The 17383-nt window shown below is 38.9% G+C and overlaps 1 protein-coding gene across 5 annotated transcripts in view; it reads right to left on the reverse strand.

The window, feature by feature from the left end:
- IL7R (interleukin 7 receptor) overlaps window positions 1–17137 on the reverse strand; it is a 37061-nt gene extending 19924 nt beyond the window's left edge. The window contains exons 1-2 of one of the 5 annotated variants that reach the window (XM_038535329.1): window positions 16921–17137; window positions 8682–8820 (exon numbers count right to left, since the gene is read on the reverse strand). In XM_038535329.1, coding sequence (XP_038391257.1) covers window positions 8682–8820; window positions 16921–16951 — 170 coding nt within the window. In that variant the 5' untranslated portion in view covers window positions 16952–17137. Of the gene's footprint in view, window positions 1–386; window positions 452–721; window positions 1032–8681; window positions 8821–13467; window positions 13666–16920 lie in introns of those variants that run through there. The other 4 variants (XM_038535328.1, XM_038535331.1, XM_038535330.1 and 1 more) reach the window with 4 other exon arrangements.
- Between the last annotated feature and the right edge of the window lie 246 nt (window positions 17138–17383).

A 17383-nucleotide genomic window follows, 5' to 3' on the forward strand; every position in this document is an offset into this window, starting at 1 on the left:
AAATACTATTTCAAAGCTAAATGTCAGAGACAATGTATAGTTCCTACACTTTGTTGGTTTCAGAATAGAATGGTATAACCACTTTGGAAAACTGCTCCAAATGTTTCTTGAAAACATTTTGTAGTGTGAGAAATTTCATTTAAAAAAGAGTAAACAGTCTATTATTCCACTTACAAGAACTATTCCACTTATAAGAACTACTGGAAACTGGCAAAACCAGGGGATCCTGGGTGGCTCAGTGGTTAAACATCTGCCTTTGGCTCAGGTTGTCCTGGGATCAAGTCCCATGTCAGACTCTCTGCAGGGAGCCTGCTTCTCCCTCTGCCTCTCTTTCTGTGTCTCTCATGAATAAATAAATAACATCATAAAAAAAAAGAGAAACTGACAAAACCAAAGGGTGATGGATTGCTCACTGGGGACGAGTGGCTGGAACAGGACAGGAGACATCCTTCTAGAGTGAAAGAAGTGTTCTGTATTAGGAAAGGAAGCAAAGTATGTATTCTCATTGCGAAAATAACAATGAAGAATAAAAACAAAAGTACTCATTTCTCTTCCTTCCTCAACCCTCAACTTAATTTCCCTCTCCTGCGATAAACATAATTACTATTTTGTTTTTCCTATATGCTCTTCTAGCCAAGTAATTCTGAAAAGAGGTATAGCTGACTCAAATTGGAAGTGGGGATTGTGGCAGAAAAAAAAGGTTTTGTACAAGTTTACTTACATGGAAAGAATTTTTCTCATTAACCAGATTTTTTTAAAAGGTCATAGGGAATATGTTCTAAAAAGATCCTTTACTACCTACAATCCAGAATGTGTTGGTTTTCTTTGGTAAATTGGATGTGAGTATACTTTTCTCAGCATGTGCTCATGAGAGCCCTTTCTGGGATTGTTCCTGGACTCTGAGCAGAAAGACTATGTCTGTGGCTTGAGGTGAGATGGGCATGAGGTTAAAATCTCAGGAGGATGCCTCAGCTTTAGGTGCAGTCTCCCAGCTCTGGGCTGCCGTGGTCTTTGAGTGACTGGTTATGCTCCTGCATTCAAAAAAAGACAGATGGGTGAAGAAATTTTAGGTTTATTAATCAGCTAACTATATTTACTATTTGTGAGGCCTTCCTTAACATTGTCCCACCCCCAATTATGGTTGTTGTTTTTTTTAATTAGCTGTTATCTTATAGGGTATGCACTTGTTTTGGCTTTAAATGCATGTATGTGTGTGTGTGTATGTGTGTGTGTGCATGTGTGTGTATGTTTGGGTGTCTAGAGTGTGTCCCTCATTGAGCTAATTGGGTTTTCACCCTTGGAGTAAATATTAAAAGCAAATTTTTAAGTTAGGCCAGATGGATACCCCCTGGGAGGAGTGTCACATGGAAAGTTCTGACGATGGCAACATGTCATAATTGGATGAATAAGGATAGGGAAAATTGGAGCAATATCTCATTTCTGAATTTTAGGTAAAACATATGATGTTGAAAAAAAGATAATGACTTTTAGTTCATTCATTGAGTTTAGAATATATTTGTAAGTAAAGCATGGTGAAATATTCACTTACAAATCCTTAGGTAGCAAGTTCTTGGTATTGTTGGAAATTTAAGAAGAACCTACAATGGTATTCTTGGTTTACTCCCGCTTTTTGGAGAGGGATATTAATAAGTAATGAAAAATAAAGGATCACCATATGGTTGGCTTGTGAGCCTGGACATCCTTTTAAGGGGTCTGAACCCCAGGAGCCACTCTATGTGAAGGGGAAGCCATGCCAGGAGCTAAGAAAACCAGTGGCCTGCAATAGACAACCTCACTTTGTGCCAATGACCATGGCCTCAGGTGATTGGAGGAAACACAGTGCAGTTCATGAGGAGTTCAACTCAAGTCAATCCAGTTCATTTCAACTCACTTAACTAAGCTAAGGCAATTTACTTGGTTGCTAAGTATGTATTGCTAAGGTTAGAAATATTCTATAACTACACCATCCAACACAATAGCCACTACCTGATATGTGGTTATTGAACATTTAAAATATGGCTAGTCTAAATCGCGATGTGCTCTAAGTATGAAATACACAACAGATTTTGAAGATTTAGCATGCAAAAAAGAATATAAAATATCTCACTAATACTTTTGTTTATATTGATTATGCATTGGAATGATAATATTTTGGATATATTAGGTTAAATAAAATATATTATTAAACTAAATATTATATTAAATATGTTAATTTAAGTTAAATAAAGTTCGCCTATTTATTTTTCCTTTTTTTTAAAACGTGGCCACTAGAAAATTTAGAAATAGATATATGTCTGACACATTTGTGGATTGTGCTATATTTCTATTGGATAGAGCCATTCGAGGGTATTTTGGAGGGGAGAAAAAAAGCACTACAAGTATCCAATGTTAAAATTAAACACAGAGACCACACTTGAAAATTCCCTTACCAGAATCAGTTAGTCATATAAGCAAATCTTAATTTAGCTTACTTTGCAAGACAAGCAAGATTAACTTAACCTGGGTGACTTCTTGCTTATGCCTCTGAAAATCATAAGCAAAACTTAAATAGTTTGCCAAAATTGATAGGAGGCAACCACTAACCAATTTCCTTTCAGTTAAGAGAATTCTAGTATTATAGCCAATCACTGTAAAGAATAAACACTCATCGCCCTTACACTATATAAGCTGCTTTATAACAACATAAGCCTCTAAGCCTCATTCAATATTTTAAGTGCTCTTGGCTTGCAAACTGTCTTTTTGGAATGTGCACAACAAACTTTCACAAATTACTACTTCCTTGATTTGCTGGCTTTACTTCTTCTTTTTTTTTTTCTTTTCTTTTTTTAAATCTACCTTTGACCCCAAGCAGTACTATAGGCTAACAAATTTGGGCCTGTAAGACCTTTTCAGGGGACATCAGCCAAAAAAGCCACTCATACAAAACCCTCTTGTCCTGAAAATGGGGAGAGACTGCTGGGAAGACCGGAGCACCTGCTTCTTTACCCTACCTCCAGCTTCCTAAATCTGCAATCGTGTCTGGTTTAGCTTGATAAATGCATTTCTCCTGATGAGGCAGACAGGTATCTACATGAAAATGTTAAAAACAGAAGCAAAATCCAACTGTAGCTTTTATTCCTCATTTGGTCTCAAAAGGATCTATCTCAAAAATATCAATTTTGAAAGTTAGTATGATTTCCTGGTGAAGGAGTAAATTGCTAGATTTAGCACCTGACAGATACTGCTAGGTAATTCTAGAACATGAGGTAGATTTGGCATGAGTGGTAAATGATGAAACAAAGAATGACATATGTGAAGTGACATCTGTGGGTGGCACAAGAGAGTGACTCTGGTGCCCCCAAGAATGTGGGAACAAAGGAGTTGCCTTCTGAGAGCTGACTCTGGAACTTATACAAACACCTAAAAAGCAGTGTCCCAATTCAAGTGCCCATGGTGTTTTCAACAGTAACATGAATGAGAAAAGTGGGCCCTAACTTCAGGATTGAGATTTAATTGTCCATCTACAGAAGCAGCTAGAATTCTGTTCAGATACTTTGACTCTATGGGTCCACTATTATCAAATCTGATATTTTTTGTCTCTGAAGTATCTTTTTAATTTAAATTCAATTAATTAACATATAGTATTATTAGTTTCAGAGGTAGAGGTCAGTGATTACTCAGTCTTATATAACACCCAGTGCTCATTACATCATGTGCCCCCCTTAAAGTCCATCACCCAGGTACTTTGTCCCCAAACCCCCTCCCTTCTAGCAACCCTCAGTTTGTTTCCTATGATTAAGAGTCTCTTATGGTTTGTCACTCTCTCTGAGTTCATTTTGTTTTATTTTTCCCTCCCTTCCGTTGTGATCCTCTATTTTGTTTCTTAAATTCCACATATGAGTGAGATCATATGATAACTGTATTTCTCTGACTGACTTATTTTGCTTAGCTTAATACCCTCTAGTTCGATCCATGTCATTGAAAATGACAAGATTCCATTTTTTTTTTGATGGCTGAACAATATTCTATTGTGCATATATACCACATCTTTATCCATTCATCCGTTGATGGACATCTAGGCTCTTTTCATAGTTTGGCTATTGTGGACATTGCTACTATAAACGTTGGGGTGCAAGTGCCCCTTTGGATCACTACATTTGTATCTTTGGGGTAGATACCTAGTAGTGCAATTGCTTGGTTATAGGGTAGCTCTATTTTCATCAAGATAGTATGGTACCAGACACATAGATGAATGCAACAGAAGATAAAACCCAGAAATGGACCTTCAACTCTATGGTCAACTAATCTTTGACAAAGCTGGGAAAGAATACTCAATGGGAAAAAGTCTCTTCAACAAATGGTGTAGGGAAAAATTAGCCCATGTAGAAGAATGAAACTAGACCATTTTCTTACACCACATGCAAAAATGGACTCAAAATGGATGAAAGACCTAAATGTGAGACAGGAATTCATCAAGAGGAGGAGGAGGAGAAGGACACAGGCAGCAACCTCTTCGACCTTGGCTGCAGCATGTCTTCAAAGGCAAGGGAAAAAAAGGCTAAAATGAATTATTGGGACTTAATCAAGATAAAAAACTTTTGCACAGCAAAAGAAACAGTCAACAAAACCAAAAGGCAACTTACAGAATGGGAAAAAATATTTGCAAATGTCTTAACAGATAAAGGACTAGTTCCAAAATTTATAAAGAACTTATCAAACTCAACACCCAAAGAACAAACAAACCAATCAAGAAATGGGCAGAAAACATGGGAAAAGACATTTTTCCAAAGAAGACATACAAATGGCCAACAACACATGAAAAAATGCTTCACATCACTCAGCCTTAGGGAAATGCAAATCAAAACCACAATGAGATACCACCTCATACCAGTCAGAATGGCTAAAATTAATAAGTCAAGAAATAAGAAATATTGGCAGGAATGTGGAGAAAGGAGAGCTCGGTACACCGTTGGTGGGAATGGCAAGCTGGTTGCAGTCACTCTGGGAAATAGTATGGAGATTCCTCAAAACTCATTTTTAAAGAGATAACCTAGATGTTTAAGTGCTGTAGCTAATCCTAAAAATTGAATAAGCACTTTGAGATCTGAATCAAATAACTCTAGCCTTAACAAGTTAACAAACAAATTTCCTTTATTTTGCTTTATATTTACGGAACAACCTTCTGATCACATTTTTAATGAAAATCAGTCTACACTGAGAATTAAGTATCACTTACAGGTACTAATGATATACCAACTACCCCAATGCAAGATAGTTGTTATGATTAGAGAACTTGAGTTACTCTTTGGTCACAGAGCTCCTTAAATTTTGCTATTGGGATTCTAACCTAGGTGCCTGTTTTCAGTGCCTCTGTTTTGTCATTCTAGGTACCTGAAAGCTGGTTAAAATTCTGGTGAATAAAAAATTTTCAGATCCCCCAGGAAGAGTGGATTTATATTAATAGGCACCCTACTGGCCCACTATGTCCATCTCCTCTCCCAGCACCAACTCTTGTAGGTCCTGAGCCCAGTATGAATATCTGGTACCTATAATAATTGTATCTACCAATATGAAATCATTACTTGGCATACCTGTAATCTAAATCTGAGATTTTGGCTAATCCAAATCCAATCCTGAGAGGAGTATTCTCTCATTGAACGCTAAGTAATTTGGTTCCTAACCTTGGGAGATTGGTGGCCAGATCAGGCAGGTGGTAAACTCATCTAGGAAAATGTCACTAGTAACCTGGGAAACAGCACCTGGTTTCCGTCAACAATCCGACCTGTGAAAAGACTTCAGTAGAAAGCACATTTTTCAGTCATTTCTAATCTCTTCTTTATAAACATGGCAAAGGAACAGAAAGTTCCAGTAAAGGTAGTTTCATTGGAAAAGCAACCTAGCCTTGCCAGAAAATATAGCACACTAGGTGACTTTGATTTGAGAAACAATGTCCCCACTCAGCCTAGGAGCTGCATGAAAAATCAATCTCCCTTAAGGTATGGATACCTTCACAAAAACAGCTGCTCTCTAGGAGCACCTTAACCTCCTCATATTTATTGTTTTTCACTGAAAAATATGTCTTAAGACAATTCCCTCCCAACTGAAATATCTAAATCTAATTGAAAACCCCCAATGGAAGCTGCAGATAGATTACAATATCACAGGAAAAATAAAGACATTTGCCAAGGAGAAGTGGGCAAGTTTGTTCCAGTGGGCGAGGAAGTGGTGTGAGCGAATGTGGACAGAAAGGTCATCTCAGCCTCAGGAGAAACTGTGTGAGCTCTGCAGTCCACCAAATAGCTGGGTGGAGAATCCGAAGTCAAGCCTCTATCGGAGGGGGTTTTGTCCATAAAAATGAGTGCATGGTTTGAATGAGCTGTTCGGCTATGTTGGTGTAGCCTAGTTGTAGTATAGATTCTGGACATCATAGGTTCCTGTTCTCCCAATATTTTATTTCTGGAAAGTGTGTTAGAGAAATGAACCCATAGAGACAGACTAAGAACACACTATGGGGTTCAAGTCCAAAAGCATACTTCTCCAATGACTGCATTAGAAAGCAGCAATGTCCACAATAGCCAAACTGTGGAAGGAGCCTCGGTGTCCATCGAAAGATGAGTGGATAAAGAAGCTGTGGTCTATGTATACAATGGAATATTCCTCAGCCATTAGAAATGACAAATACCCACCATTTGCTTCGACGTGGATGGAACTGGAGGGTATTATGCTGAGTGAAGTAAATCAATCCGAGAAGGACAAACGGTGTATGTTCTCATTCATTTGGGGAATATAAATAATAGTGAAAGGGAATAGAAGGGAAGGGAGAAGAAATGTGTGGGAAATATCAGAAAGGGAGACAGAACATAAAGACTCCTAACTCTGGGAAACGAACTAGGGGTGGTGGAAGGGGAGGAGGGCGGGGGGTGGGGGTGAGTGGGTGGCGGGCACTGAGGGGGGCACTTGACGGGATGAGCACTGGGTGTTATTCTGTATGTTGGTAAATTGAACACCAATAAAAAATAAATTAAAAAAAAAGAAAGCACTGCATGAGCATAGGCAGGTAGCTCCTATAATTTAATGTAAGGCATGTGATTTAGGGCTTGTCTAGACTATGTATTAGAGGGGCTTGGCTGAGGGTCTACTGAGTTTATAAGCCCCCTTTTACAACTGGTGGATCTTGACTCACTTTTCTTAGTAAGAAACTAATTAGGTCATCTGATATGAATTTGGAGTTAGCCATAAGTTAGAATTTCATGTTGGAGTATTTTTTCCAAGTCATCAGAGACAGTAACCTTCAGCAACAAGAGACTATTTGTGGAGGATGAAGAAAGCCCTCTCTTCACCGAACTTTCAAACCAGAGAGAGACTTTCTCTTTTTCTTTGTGAGGCCTCATGAAACCAAAAGCAGAGTTATTCTTACGGAGTTTTGGAAAATTGACACCGAGGGTATCATGTGAAGTCAAACTGCGTCAAGAGGGTGAAAGTTAGATCCGTATTCATAGATTTTGTTATTTTAATGCTTCTTTCCCATTACTTATTACATACTGAATTTCTCTTCTAATTAAAGTATTAAATTATTTAATCATCCCAAACTCCCTATGAGTTAGTACATCTCATTTAACAGGTGAAGAAATTGAGGCATAGATGTGTTATATAACTTGCTTTAGGTAAAAAAAGCCAAGTCAACAACAAATGTTGGAGAGGATGCGGAGAAAAGGGAACCCTCTTACACTGTTGGTGGGAATGTGAACTGGTGCAGCCACTCTGGAAAACTGTGTGGAGGTTCCTCAAACAGTTAAAAATATACCTGCCCTACGACCCAGCAATTGCACTGTTGGGGATTTACCCCAAAGATACAAATGCAATGAAACGCCGGGACACCTGCACCCCGATGTTTCTAGCAGCAATGGCCACTATAGCCAAACTGTGGAAGGAGCCTCGGTGTCCAACGAAAGATGAATGGATAAAGAAGATGTGGTTTATGTATACAATGGAATATTACTCAGCTATTAGAAATGACAAATACCCACCATTTGCTTCAACGTGGATGGAACTGGAGGGTATTATGCTGAGTGAAGTAAGTCAGTCGGAGAAGGACAAACATTGTATGTTCTCATTCATTTGGGGAATATAAATAATAGTGAAAGGGAAAATAAGGGAAGGGAGAAGAAATGGGTGGGAAATATCAGAAAGGGAGACAGAACGTAAAGACTGCTAACTCTGGGAAACGAACTAGGGGTGGTAGAAGGGGAGGAGGGCGGGGGGTGGGAGTGAATGGGTGACGGGCACTGGGTGTTATTCTGTATGTTAGTAAATTGAACACCAATAAAAAAAAAAAAAAAAGCCAAGTCAGTGCTGATATTGGGATTAGAAACCACGCAACTGCACTCCAGGGTGCAATAAAACACTAGATTGTCTCATGTTAGGAAAAGAAATTTGGGAGGAGGAATATCCTAGGAAAGCAGTATTTAAATTCTGCTATGAAGTCAGGAGGGTTGTGAGGACTTCAAGCTCCAAACCATCAGCTTGCTGTAGCAGCAAAGCCTGACAGATGAACCCATGAGAGTATCTCTGCTGGAGTCTTTTGGTAAAGAATTTTTGGAGTTCATTTGATTTTTTGGGGCTCCATACTCCTTCCTTTGCTGAGCAGCATGTGAAAGGAATGACAGGATTTCCAGGCACCCATAGAAGCCAGCATCCCTCACCATATTTCAAATTCCAGATTGGTGCTGTTGATGTCAGGGTCATCAAAAGTGCAGGTCAACAGGTGTTGGGTTCCATCCACTTCCAACTGACTGTAGCAAGAGAATGAATAATCATCCAGCTCGGCATCTTCAAAGTCTCCTGGGAAGGAACAAACCTGCAGCTGTTAATGAAGTAAATAAGTGCATCCTTTTGAAATCTGGAGTGACGTTAACGAAAGGGCAGCCTTTGGGGCAGACGTGAAGGAGTAATCATAGGGTTATAAAACCTCAAGGGAAAAGACAGAGAAACCAATACCAAAACCCAAACCGAAAAGACCCCAAACCCAAAAAAATCAGTATCTTATGAGCACAGATTTTTCTAAGAGAAAAAAAGATAATCACAATTAATAAAAAACCTCCGAATATTTCTAAACATTTCTGCTATTGGGTTAGGGCATTAGAGACCGAGAATAAAATACTAAATATGCTTTTTTACACTGTTCGTTTATTCTGTTAATTGGTACATTTCGAATAAGAGATACTTTATCTCCATCATTCAAATGCTACCTAACCTAGTCTTTGACTTTATCACTAATCTTAATTTATTTCTTCTCAAGTATTTCTTTTTTGAAGGAAGGAAGAAGCACTATATTACAGTCAGAAGTTCACTTTTTAAGTGATAGCTTTTCCTGCCTAAATACGCATCCCAACTAAAAAGTGCAATTGATTATCTCCATTGTGTGAAATATTGTTTAAAGCAATTTGTCTTAAGCTACTAACTAAGGCAAATATGGTTAGAAAAAAATTAGATCTGCCAGGACTCAAATCTAGTGGACCTTCCCATGAATCCTACTGCTTCTGTGTATGTAGATCCTTCTTCTATAGATACTGTATCTTGAAGATACCAGAATTCTGGACATATGTAGGGAATCAGAATTTTTTTTTGCAGCCACTTTTGGTAAGTACAATCTGTCACAGATAGTACTCAATTTCTTGAATGGGGTTGAGGCCCCTAAGATTAAATAGACATTTTGTATGTATATTTCACAATATTTAATAGAAAAAAAGTTGTCAGCAAATATGGACTGAGACCTGAGAAAATCAGTTCTGGAGTAACTGAAGCCATTCTCAGAGTGGTCAAGTGTGAGCCTGTGATGGCTTCCACATCTATTGACACTAGAAATTACTTTGGACCATCAATACTAGAAATTAGAAATTAGAAGCTCCTGGGGTTGTTTTCTTTTTTTTTTCTTTAAGATTTTATTTATTTATTCATGAGAGACACAGAGAAAGAGAGGCAGAGACACAGGCAGAGGGAGAAGCAGGATCTCCACGGGGATCTAGACTCGATCCCAGGACCCCAGAATCATGATCTGAGAGGAAGGCAGATGCTCAATAACTGAGTCACCCAGGCGCGCACCTCCTAGGGTTTTAAATAGAATATAGAATGTACTAAAATTAAACCCCAGTTGAGTGTTCTGAAGGCCGTGAAATGTAGAAACAGCATCTTCTTGACTTAAATAACTAAGTAGGTCTGTGGGAAGGTTAGTAAAACTGGTGGCGAGCGGACCAACTAGTTGAGTGACATATTGGTTCAGTCAAAGCCACAAATCTTGAAAAGCTAGATCTAGATAAGAGCTGTGGGCACTGCTCTTTCTGACCATTCCAGAACCCACTAGGCTCACAATTCTGCCACTAGCAAAGGCGTCTTATGTAATTTCAACCAGGTATAGCTCTCTTCCTGATAACAGTTTTAAATAATGAGGGGAAACTCACCATTTAGGGCTCACATTTTAAAGCATGTTCATTGTTAATCTTATAGGACTAAGATCTTGTGTCCTAAGAACTGGCTCTTTTCTCAACGGAACGAGTCTAGAGGGCTTTAGCCTGCGCTTACTCAGCAGTCCTCACTCTGTACAGATGTTTTCTCTTCTTTGAATCTCCCACCAATCCTATACAACAGAACCTACATTACTATTTGGATTCAAACTTCTATGGATCAGCTTTGTCTCCAAAATTCTTCAATATACAATATAAGCTAGAGAGAGCACAGTCTAGTAGATGCTGAGCATCAGTAGGACAAAGCACTCCTACTGCCTTTAGCCATCCAGTCTGGTAGAGTCAGTCTGATGTGTATTTTCATACAATATACATAGCACAGGTCATACAATCAAAGTAGCTACGTTTTGAGTTCATTGGCTCTTAAGCCAATAAAGTTGCTTTGTAACCAAGAAAAATTCCTCTCAACAACTTGCAAAGTTGCATGGCATTTTACAAAGAGAGTATTCTACGCAATCTAAGCTGAAAAATTCTTAGATAAGGGTAGTATACACGGTGGTTAAGACCTCTGGCGCCAGAACTGGACAGATGTGGGTTTAAATTCTTGCTATTGTACTTTTTAGCTGTGGTTTCCGTCAGATTACTCAACCTCTCTATGCCTCATTGTTTCAATATGGAAATTCACTTTACTTTGAGGAATCACTGAACAAAATATATGCAAAGACAGCTTAGAACACAGTAAGCACCAATAAGGGTTAGCTAGAACTATTATCTTTTTTTTTTGACAAATAAGTAATGAAAAGGTAAAATAAGAATTCTAATTCTGAAATATATGTGAAACCTTTGGGACTTCTTCGAAAAAGAATTCTAGGGGTGCCTACGTGGCTCAGTTGGTTAAGTGCCTGCCTTAGGCTCAGGTCATGATCCCAGGGTCCTGGAATCGAGCCCCACATCTGCCTCACTGCTCTGGGGGGAGCCTGCTTTTCCTTTTCCCTCTGCCTGCTGCTCCCCCTGCTTGTGCTCTCTTTCTGTCAAATAAATATATAACTTTTTTTAAAAAAAGAATTCTAGGTCAAAGTCATAATTCTATGACTATGATTTGAAATTACATAAAACTTTTGAACAGTGAGCTAACCTATTATTCTTTAAATGTCCCCTATAGGGGATCCCTGGGTGGCTCAATGGTTTAGCGCCTGCCTTCAGCCCAGGGTATGATCCTGGAATCCTGGGATCGAGTCCTGCATCGGGCTCCCTGCACGGAGCCTGCTTCTCCCTCTGCCTGTCTCTGTCTCTCTCTCTCTTCCTCTCTCTCTCTCTCTCTGTGTCTCTCATGAATAAATAAAATCTTTAAAAAAATATTTAAATGCCCACTATATAAGCATATTTTTCTATAAAAACTTAATTTTTTGAATATGTATAATAGACAAGGCCATGTGGTTTAGAAGTCTTCCTTTTGAAAGGAATTAGTTGATTAAAAGTAGAAAGGGTTTGGATTTTTAAAAAATATCATTTTCTTTTCTTGATCATCCTTGTGGTTATCAAAGAGCTAGTCTTTCAACAAGCTGCTTCCTTTTTTTTAAGATTTTATTTATTTATTCATGAGAGACACAAAGAGAGAGAGAGAGGCAGAGACACAGGCAGAGGGAGAGGCAGGCTCCACGCAGGGAGCCCAATGTGGGGCTTGATCCTGGGACTGCAGGATCACACCCTGGGCTGAAGGCAGGTGCTAAATCCCTGAGCCACCCAGGGATCCCTCAACAAGCTGGTTCTGATCATTATACATCCCAAACTGAAAAGTATTTTGAGATGCTCAATGTGGATGAGTGGTTAGATCTCCTAAATAAATCTGAAATTTAAAAGTTGAAGTGAAAACTCAGCTTTCAGTTAGAATTCTTATTTCTTAAAAACAAAACAAAACAAAACAAAACAAAAAAAAACCAAAGGTATGGCCACCAGGGAGAGAATACATTATACTCTGGAGAGTAAGAATTAGGTGTTACTTGCCAACCAAATATTTGTGCAAACATTAATAATCGTCTCCACAAAGTGATTCATACATGATCACACTGAAAAATGTCAGCCCTCAGACAATTCCCTTAGTGAAAATATTCTAGAAATTTCCACCCTTAGTAATTACATGACTTAACATATCTAAGCTGAATCATTAGGCTGATGTGTTTGATATCTTTGATAAGAAAATTCCTTTTAATTCTTAAAGTGAAAGGGCTTATCAGGAACAAATGGGTGGTTCAAATTCCCAGGTGGCTCCTGTTACTGCTGTTTTTGCCTTTGTCTATAGTTTTGCTGTAATTACAACCTATTTACTAAGTAGGCAGCATCAGCTTCTAGGTGCTAAGTATTTCAAAAATCCCAAAGAGTATTGTTATATGATAAATTTGTTGATATGAAAACAAATATATTTTAATGAGATGACTCATTCAGATCTTCAGCTATTCACTATGAATCTCACATAAATCTGTCAAAACTGAAGTATTTTGAAGAAGTTTTCAAATTTTCAATTTAAATATTGAATGTCTACTATGTTCTAGACACTCTTTTAGGTGCTAGAGATATGGCATTGGTAAGTGCAAACAAAGCTGTTGTTTCTGAAAATTATTTTATCATGAAAATCATGGTTTTGGAACCTCCTAGAAAGCTAAACAAAACAAATCTAACTTGATTTTTTAACAAGGTAAAACTACCTTGGAGATTCTCCAACAAGCACACCCATTGCGTCTATATGGGTGTTCCTTTTGTAAGAGCAGAGGCATTGACCAACATTTAAGATCCACATTTAGAGTCTAATGCATTCCTTCCTGACAATTCTAAGACTTTATAAACCACCCACATTATTGTCCCAAGACCTCCTGTCCTGCTGGTTAGAACTTAGAAAATGGCTGAATTATGTGGTAAGTTCTCCGACTCCATTCCAACTCAGTGTCCAGATCAGGTCTGTTAGGGATCTGAGTAACCTGTAGCTACGCTAGAGATAATCTGAAATCCTAAAGAAAAGTTAGAAATGACTCACCATTCTGTGCATAGCCACTTTCTCCAGAAACGGCTTGAAGTAAATAGAAAACCATACCAAAAGCTGTACCCAGAATCGTCATTCTGAGAGAGAAAGAAAGGAGAGAGGAGGTGTGTGAGCCTATGTGTAGAAATGAATGAGAGAGAGAGAGCACCAGTGAGAGAGACAGAGACAAATCTATAGCTTTAGCACTTTATACTTCTTTAACCACAGACAGGGGGAAGTATAAACACAGCAAAAAAGAAGGCAAGTGCCAGAAACAGGAAGTCTGAGTAAAAGTATTGCTGTTGTAAGCAGAGGTAGAGGAAACAAAGGGATAGAGCTTTTGAATTATTGTACCTCTTTGGAATTCCTGTCGGCCCCCAGACTTGCTTATTACAGAGCCAGGTAGTGAATTCAAATCTAGCCCCAACTCCCCTGAGACTAGAGTGTGACTAAGGCTCAGTTCAAAAACAAATCACCAGGCCAAACGCTAAACTTGCAAAGTTAATCAATTGATTGTCTAGGGTGAGTTTCACTTTAAGGAAAGATTCTGCACGGTATCGAGTAATTTATTTAAATAGTTCCCCTCCAATCTCTGAGCATACACACTAGAGAGTTTCACAAGAACAGCAATTTTTGTTTTGTTTTCTGTGTATCCCTAGTACTTACACCTTGCTCATCAAAGTAGGCATTCAAAAATTATTTATCTAGTCTGGGAGTTGGTAAACTAGGGCCAAGGGGCAAAATTTGGCCCACCACCTGTTTCTGCAAAGGAAGCTTTATTGGAGCATAGTTACTCTTGTGCTACAATAGCAGAGTTGAGGACCTGCGGCAGAAACTGTAGGGCACACGAAGTGCAAAATCTTTACTCTCTGATCCTTCACAGAAAAAAACCTGTTGATCCCTTGTGTATTGGATAAGACATTTTCTCAGGGTATTTATAATAGGATTATATTTGTGAAAATCTGATTGCCACACAACTTTCCAGGAACATACAGTATTTGCGAACCACATTGGCATCTATAGATATGGGCAAAAGCTTGGGACAAAGACAAAGATAATTCAGACTTTCCCTAAACTTGTCTGCCAATCAAAGCTGCTCCCAACATGGCCTCAGGGTTAAAGTAGGGATATTTGTTAAGCCTAACGGACTTCCTAGTAGTCCTTGAATCTTTTTCTTTAAGCCTCTATTAGTATTCAAATGAAGGCACAGGTCTACAGCAATCCTTTTATCAACAGACAGACAATGCCTTCCAAAAGAAACATCCCAGGTCTGCTCTGGTCTTCCACTGGCTAATCACCTGGATTCAAGCTGTACAACACCCCTCAGCTCTCTTAGAAAAAAGCCACAAGACTGAAATTACAAGATGATGAGTACTGAGATGCTGGATGGACAGTGAGTGGTGAGCTTCTGTTTGATTCACAGACATTGGGTAGAACTGGCAAAGATGAACAGTACCCCTCAGAGTATAAAACAGAGGGAGTCTTTGAAAGCTGCCGCAGTTCACTTATATCCTCATTACAGTTATTGTGACAATCTCTTAAAATGAGAAAAGAAGAAGTGGGGCATCTGTACCAGTCTCTGTTGAGGCAGATCCAGTGACAGGGTTGGGGTGTTCTGTTGATAAGATCACACTGGATTGCAAGCTTAAGGGATATTTCAGAGCAAGAAGCCAACTGCACGGACACAATGCATCTCTTCCCTCTGTTGAGGTTTTCTTTTGCATTTTCAAACATATTTCAAGGAGTGACAATTTTGTGCATCAGATAATAATTTGTGCCCTCATTTCTAATCTTGTCTTGAAAGCTTGGTTAGAAAATTATGAGTCTGATTCATAAAAATTGGTAGGTTTTTGCATTGAGGTGAGTATCCTTTCAAAAAAGATATAATAATTATAAATTCCCGTAAACTAAAATAAGTGTTAGAGAAGGAATCAGGAATTATGTCTATCTACCAACACAGGTGTCATGAATTGCTCAGATTGTCACTCCATGGGTGAGTAATTGGGTTGTGTCTCTTTAAATTCTCTTGTTTATCATTTTAGTGGACTATCATTTTGATTGTATCTCTTTCCTTTAGTTGTGAAGATGTAAAAGAACAAAGCCAAGACACAATATTTTGGTACAGCATGTGCTAGTTTGCTCAGGGGATTTCCACTGGTGTACTTACTCTTTTTGGGTGGGGCAGGAGATGCCGAAGGACCTAGAGAGAAACCTAGATATAGTGCGGGGAGCTCAAAGAAAAGAGAAGTCTCACTAGGCCTTCTAGAGATTCTGGGGAACAATTGTACCTTCTCTACTTTCTTCACCCAGGTCTTGCTAGTTCTTTGGAAAACTTAGGAAGAATGGTGGCCTTGTTCCACCTATTCCCCCAGATGAGAGACATTCACTATGTTGCTTTGTCATTACTGCCTGGGAGAGGAGTGGAGAGCTAAGAAAAGCAGATCAGGAAAGATGCTCAGGGCACCGAGCCTCCAATTGCAAAGTCAGGATCCCAGCAGTGGACCAAGGATAAAGCAGATCCTTGGACGCTACAGCCTGATTGTGGCACGCATCCCCCTTCTCGCCTTCCATCATTTCCTTTCATCACTACCTTCTCTCTTCCCTTTCTTATATATTGTCTTCCTTTAGTCTCATGAGTTCCTATGATGTGGTGAATCATAGCAAAGGAAAGGCATTTTATTGTTTCTCATGTATAAGCAGAACACAGTGTCAACTGGTCACAACTTTCCTTTCTTCCTTTGGTGGGTATGATCATTCACACTATTCACACTATTTATTAAACAGAGAAAGCACAGAATGATTTTCTTTTATTTTCCTACTGTAATAAGTTATATATTTAATTTCATATATAACAGGTAGAGTCCTGAAGAGCTCAGAGAACTCACCTTTTAGCCAGATTGGAGATTACAGGGTAGTGAGTTTGGAGGAGTGTGTGCTCCCTTTACTCAATTGTTTGTTGTTTTTTTTTCTTGGTAAAAATCCACTCCAGGAAGCCCTAGGTTTTCTCTCTTTGTGCCAATCTGTAAGGACAAAGATGTTCCTGGGCAAATTCAGGCTGAGAATCTTATTACTACTCTCCATTCTCTGGACTCCTCTCTTAGGATCAGAAATTTCATTTCTATCCTTGACAGAAATTATAAATTTAGTGGGTCAGACACCAATGCATTATCTCTTTCAGCACCCTTGGAAAACAAACTTTCAAGAACAAAAACACTTCTCAGAGTCAGTTTTTATACAAAACTTACAAAATAGCCAGTAACACCTAATAATTTGTCTCAATGAGAAAGATTTAAAAGTCACTCACCTTATGATTAGACACTGAAGGACAATAAAATGAAACAGCAGCTACAACAATAGTATATGTTGCTATAGGAATATCCGGAGCAAAATCTGATGTTTAAAAGACACTCAGTTCCAAAACATGTTCTATGAAATCTGTATAAGTGCCCCCCTCCAGCTGTCACTTACCTTCCTTAGTTAACAGTAAGATATTATCCATAAGATGGGAAACAATCTTGGGCACCTGCCTTCTGCTGTAAGAAGGAAATCCAGGCCAGCTCAGTGGAGTGACTGGGGACCCCGAAAAACTATGAAAAAAAAAAGAAGAAAACACCCAAGGGGTCAAAGAGGTGAGGATGGCTGTAGGGAGCCCTGATCTAGCTCTAGACCTAAATGAATTGTTTTTAGCATTTTATCAGTGTGTGCTGAGTCAGTCCCTAGGGCTCTAAGGGGGAGTCCCAACATTGTGAAGTTTCATTTCCAGGAGCACAGTGTTTTCCTTGTTGTGGCTCTTCTTTCATTTCCCTTTCCTCCTTACCCTGCATCTTCAGCCCCATGCCTTGCTGTCATGTCATGCAATAAGTTCTTTCTGGGCAGAGTTTAAAATGTCAGAGCTATTTTGCCTTGTCAAGATTTTAGTCTCTGTCTTTGG

Source organism: Canis lupus, chromosome 4, assembly GCF_011100685.1.
Source record: "Canis lupus familiaris isolate Mischka breed German Shepherd chromosome 4, alternate assembly UU_Cfam_GSD_1.0, whole genome shotgun sequence".
Lineage (NCBI taxonomy): Eukaryota > Metazoa > Chordata > Mammalia > Carnivora > Canidae > Canis > Canis lupus.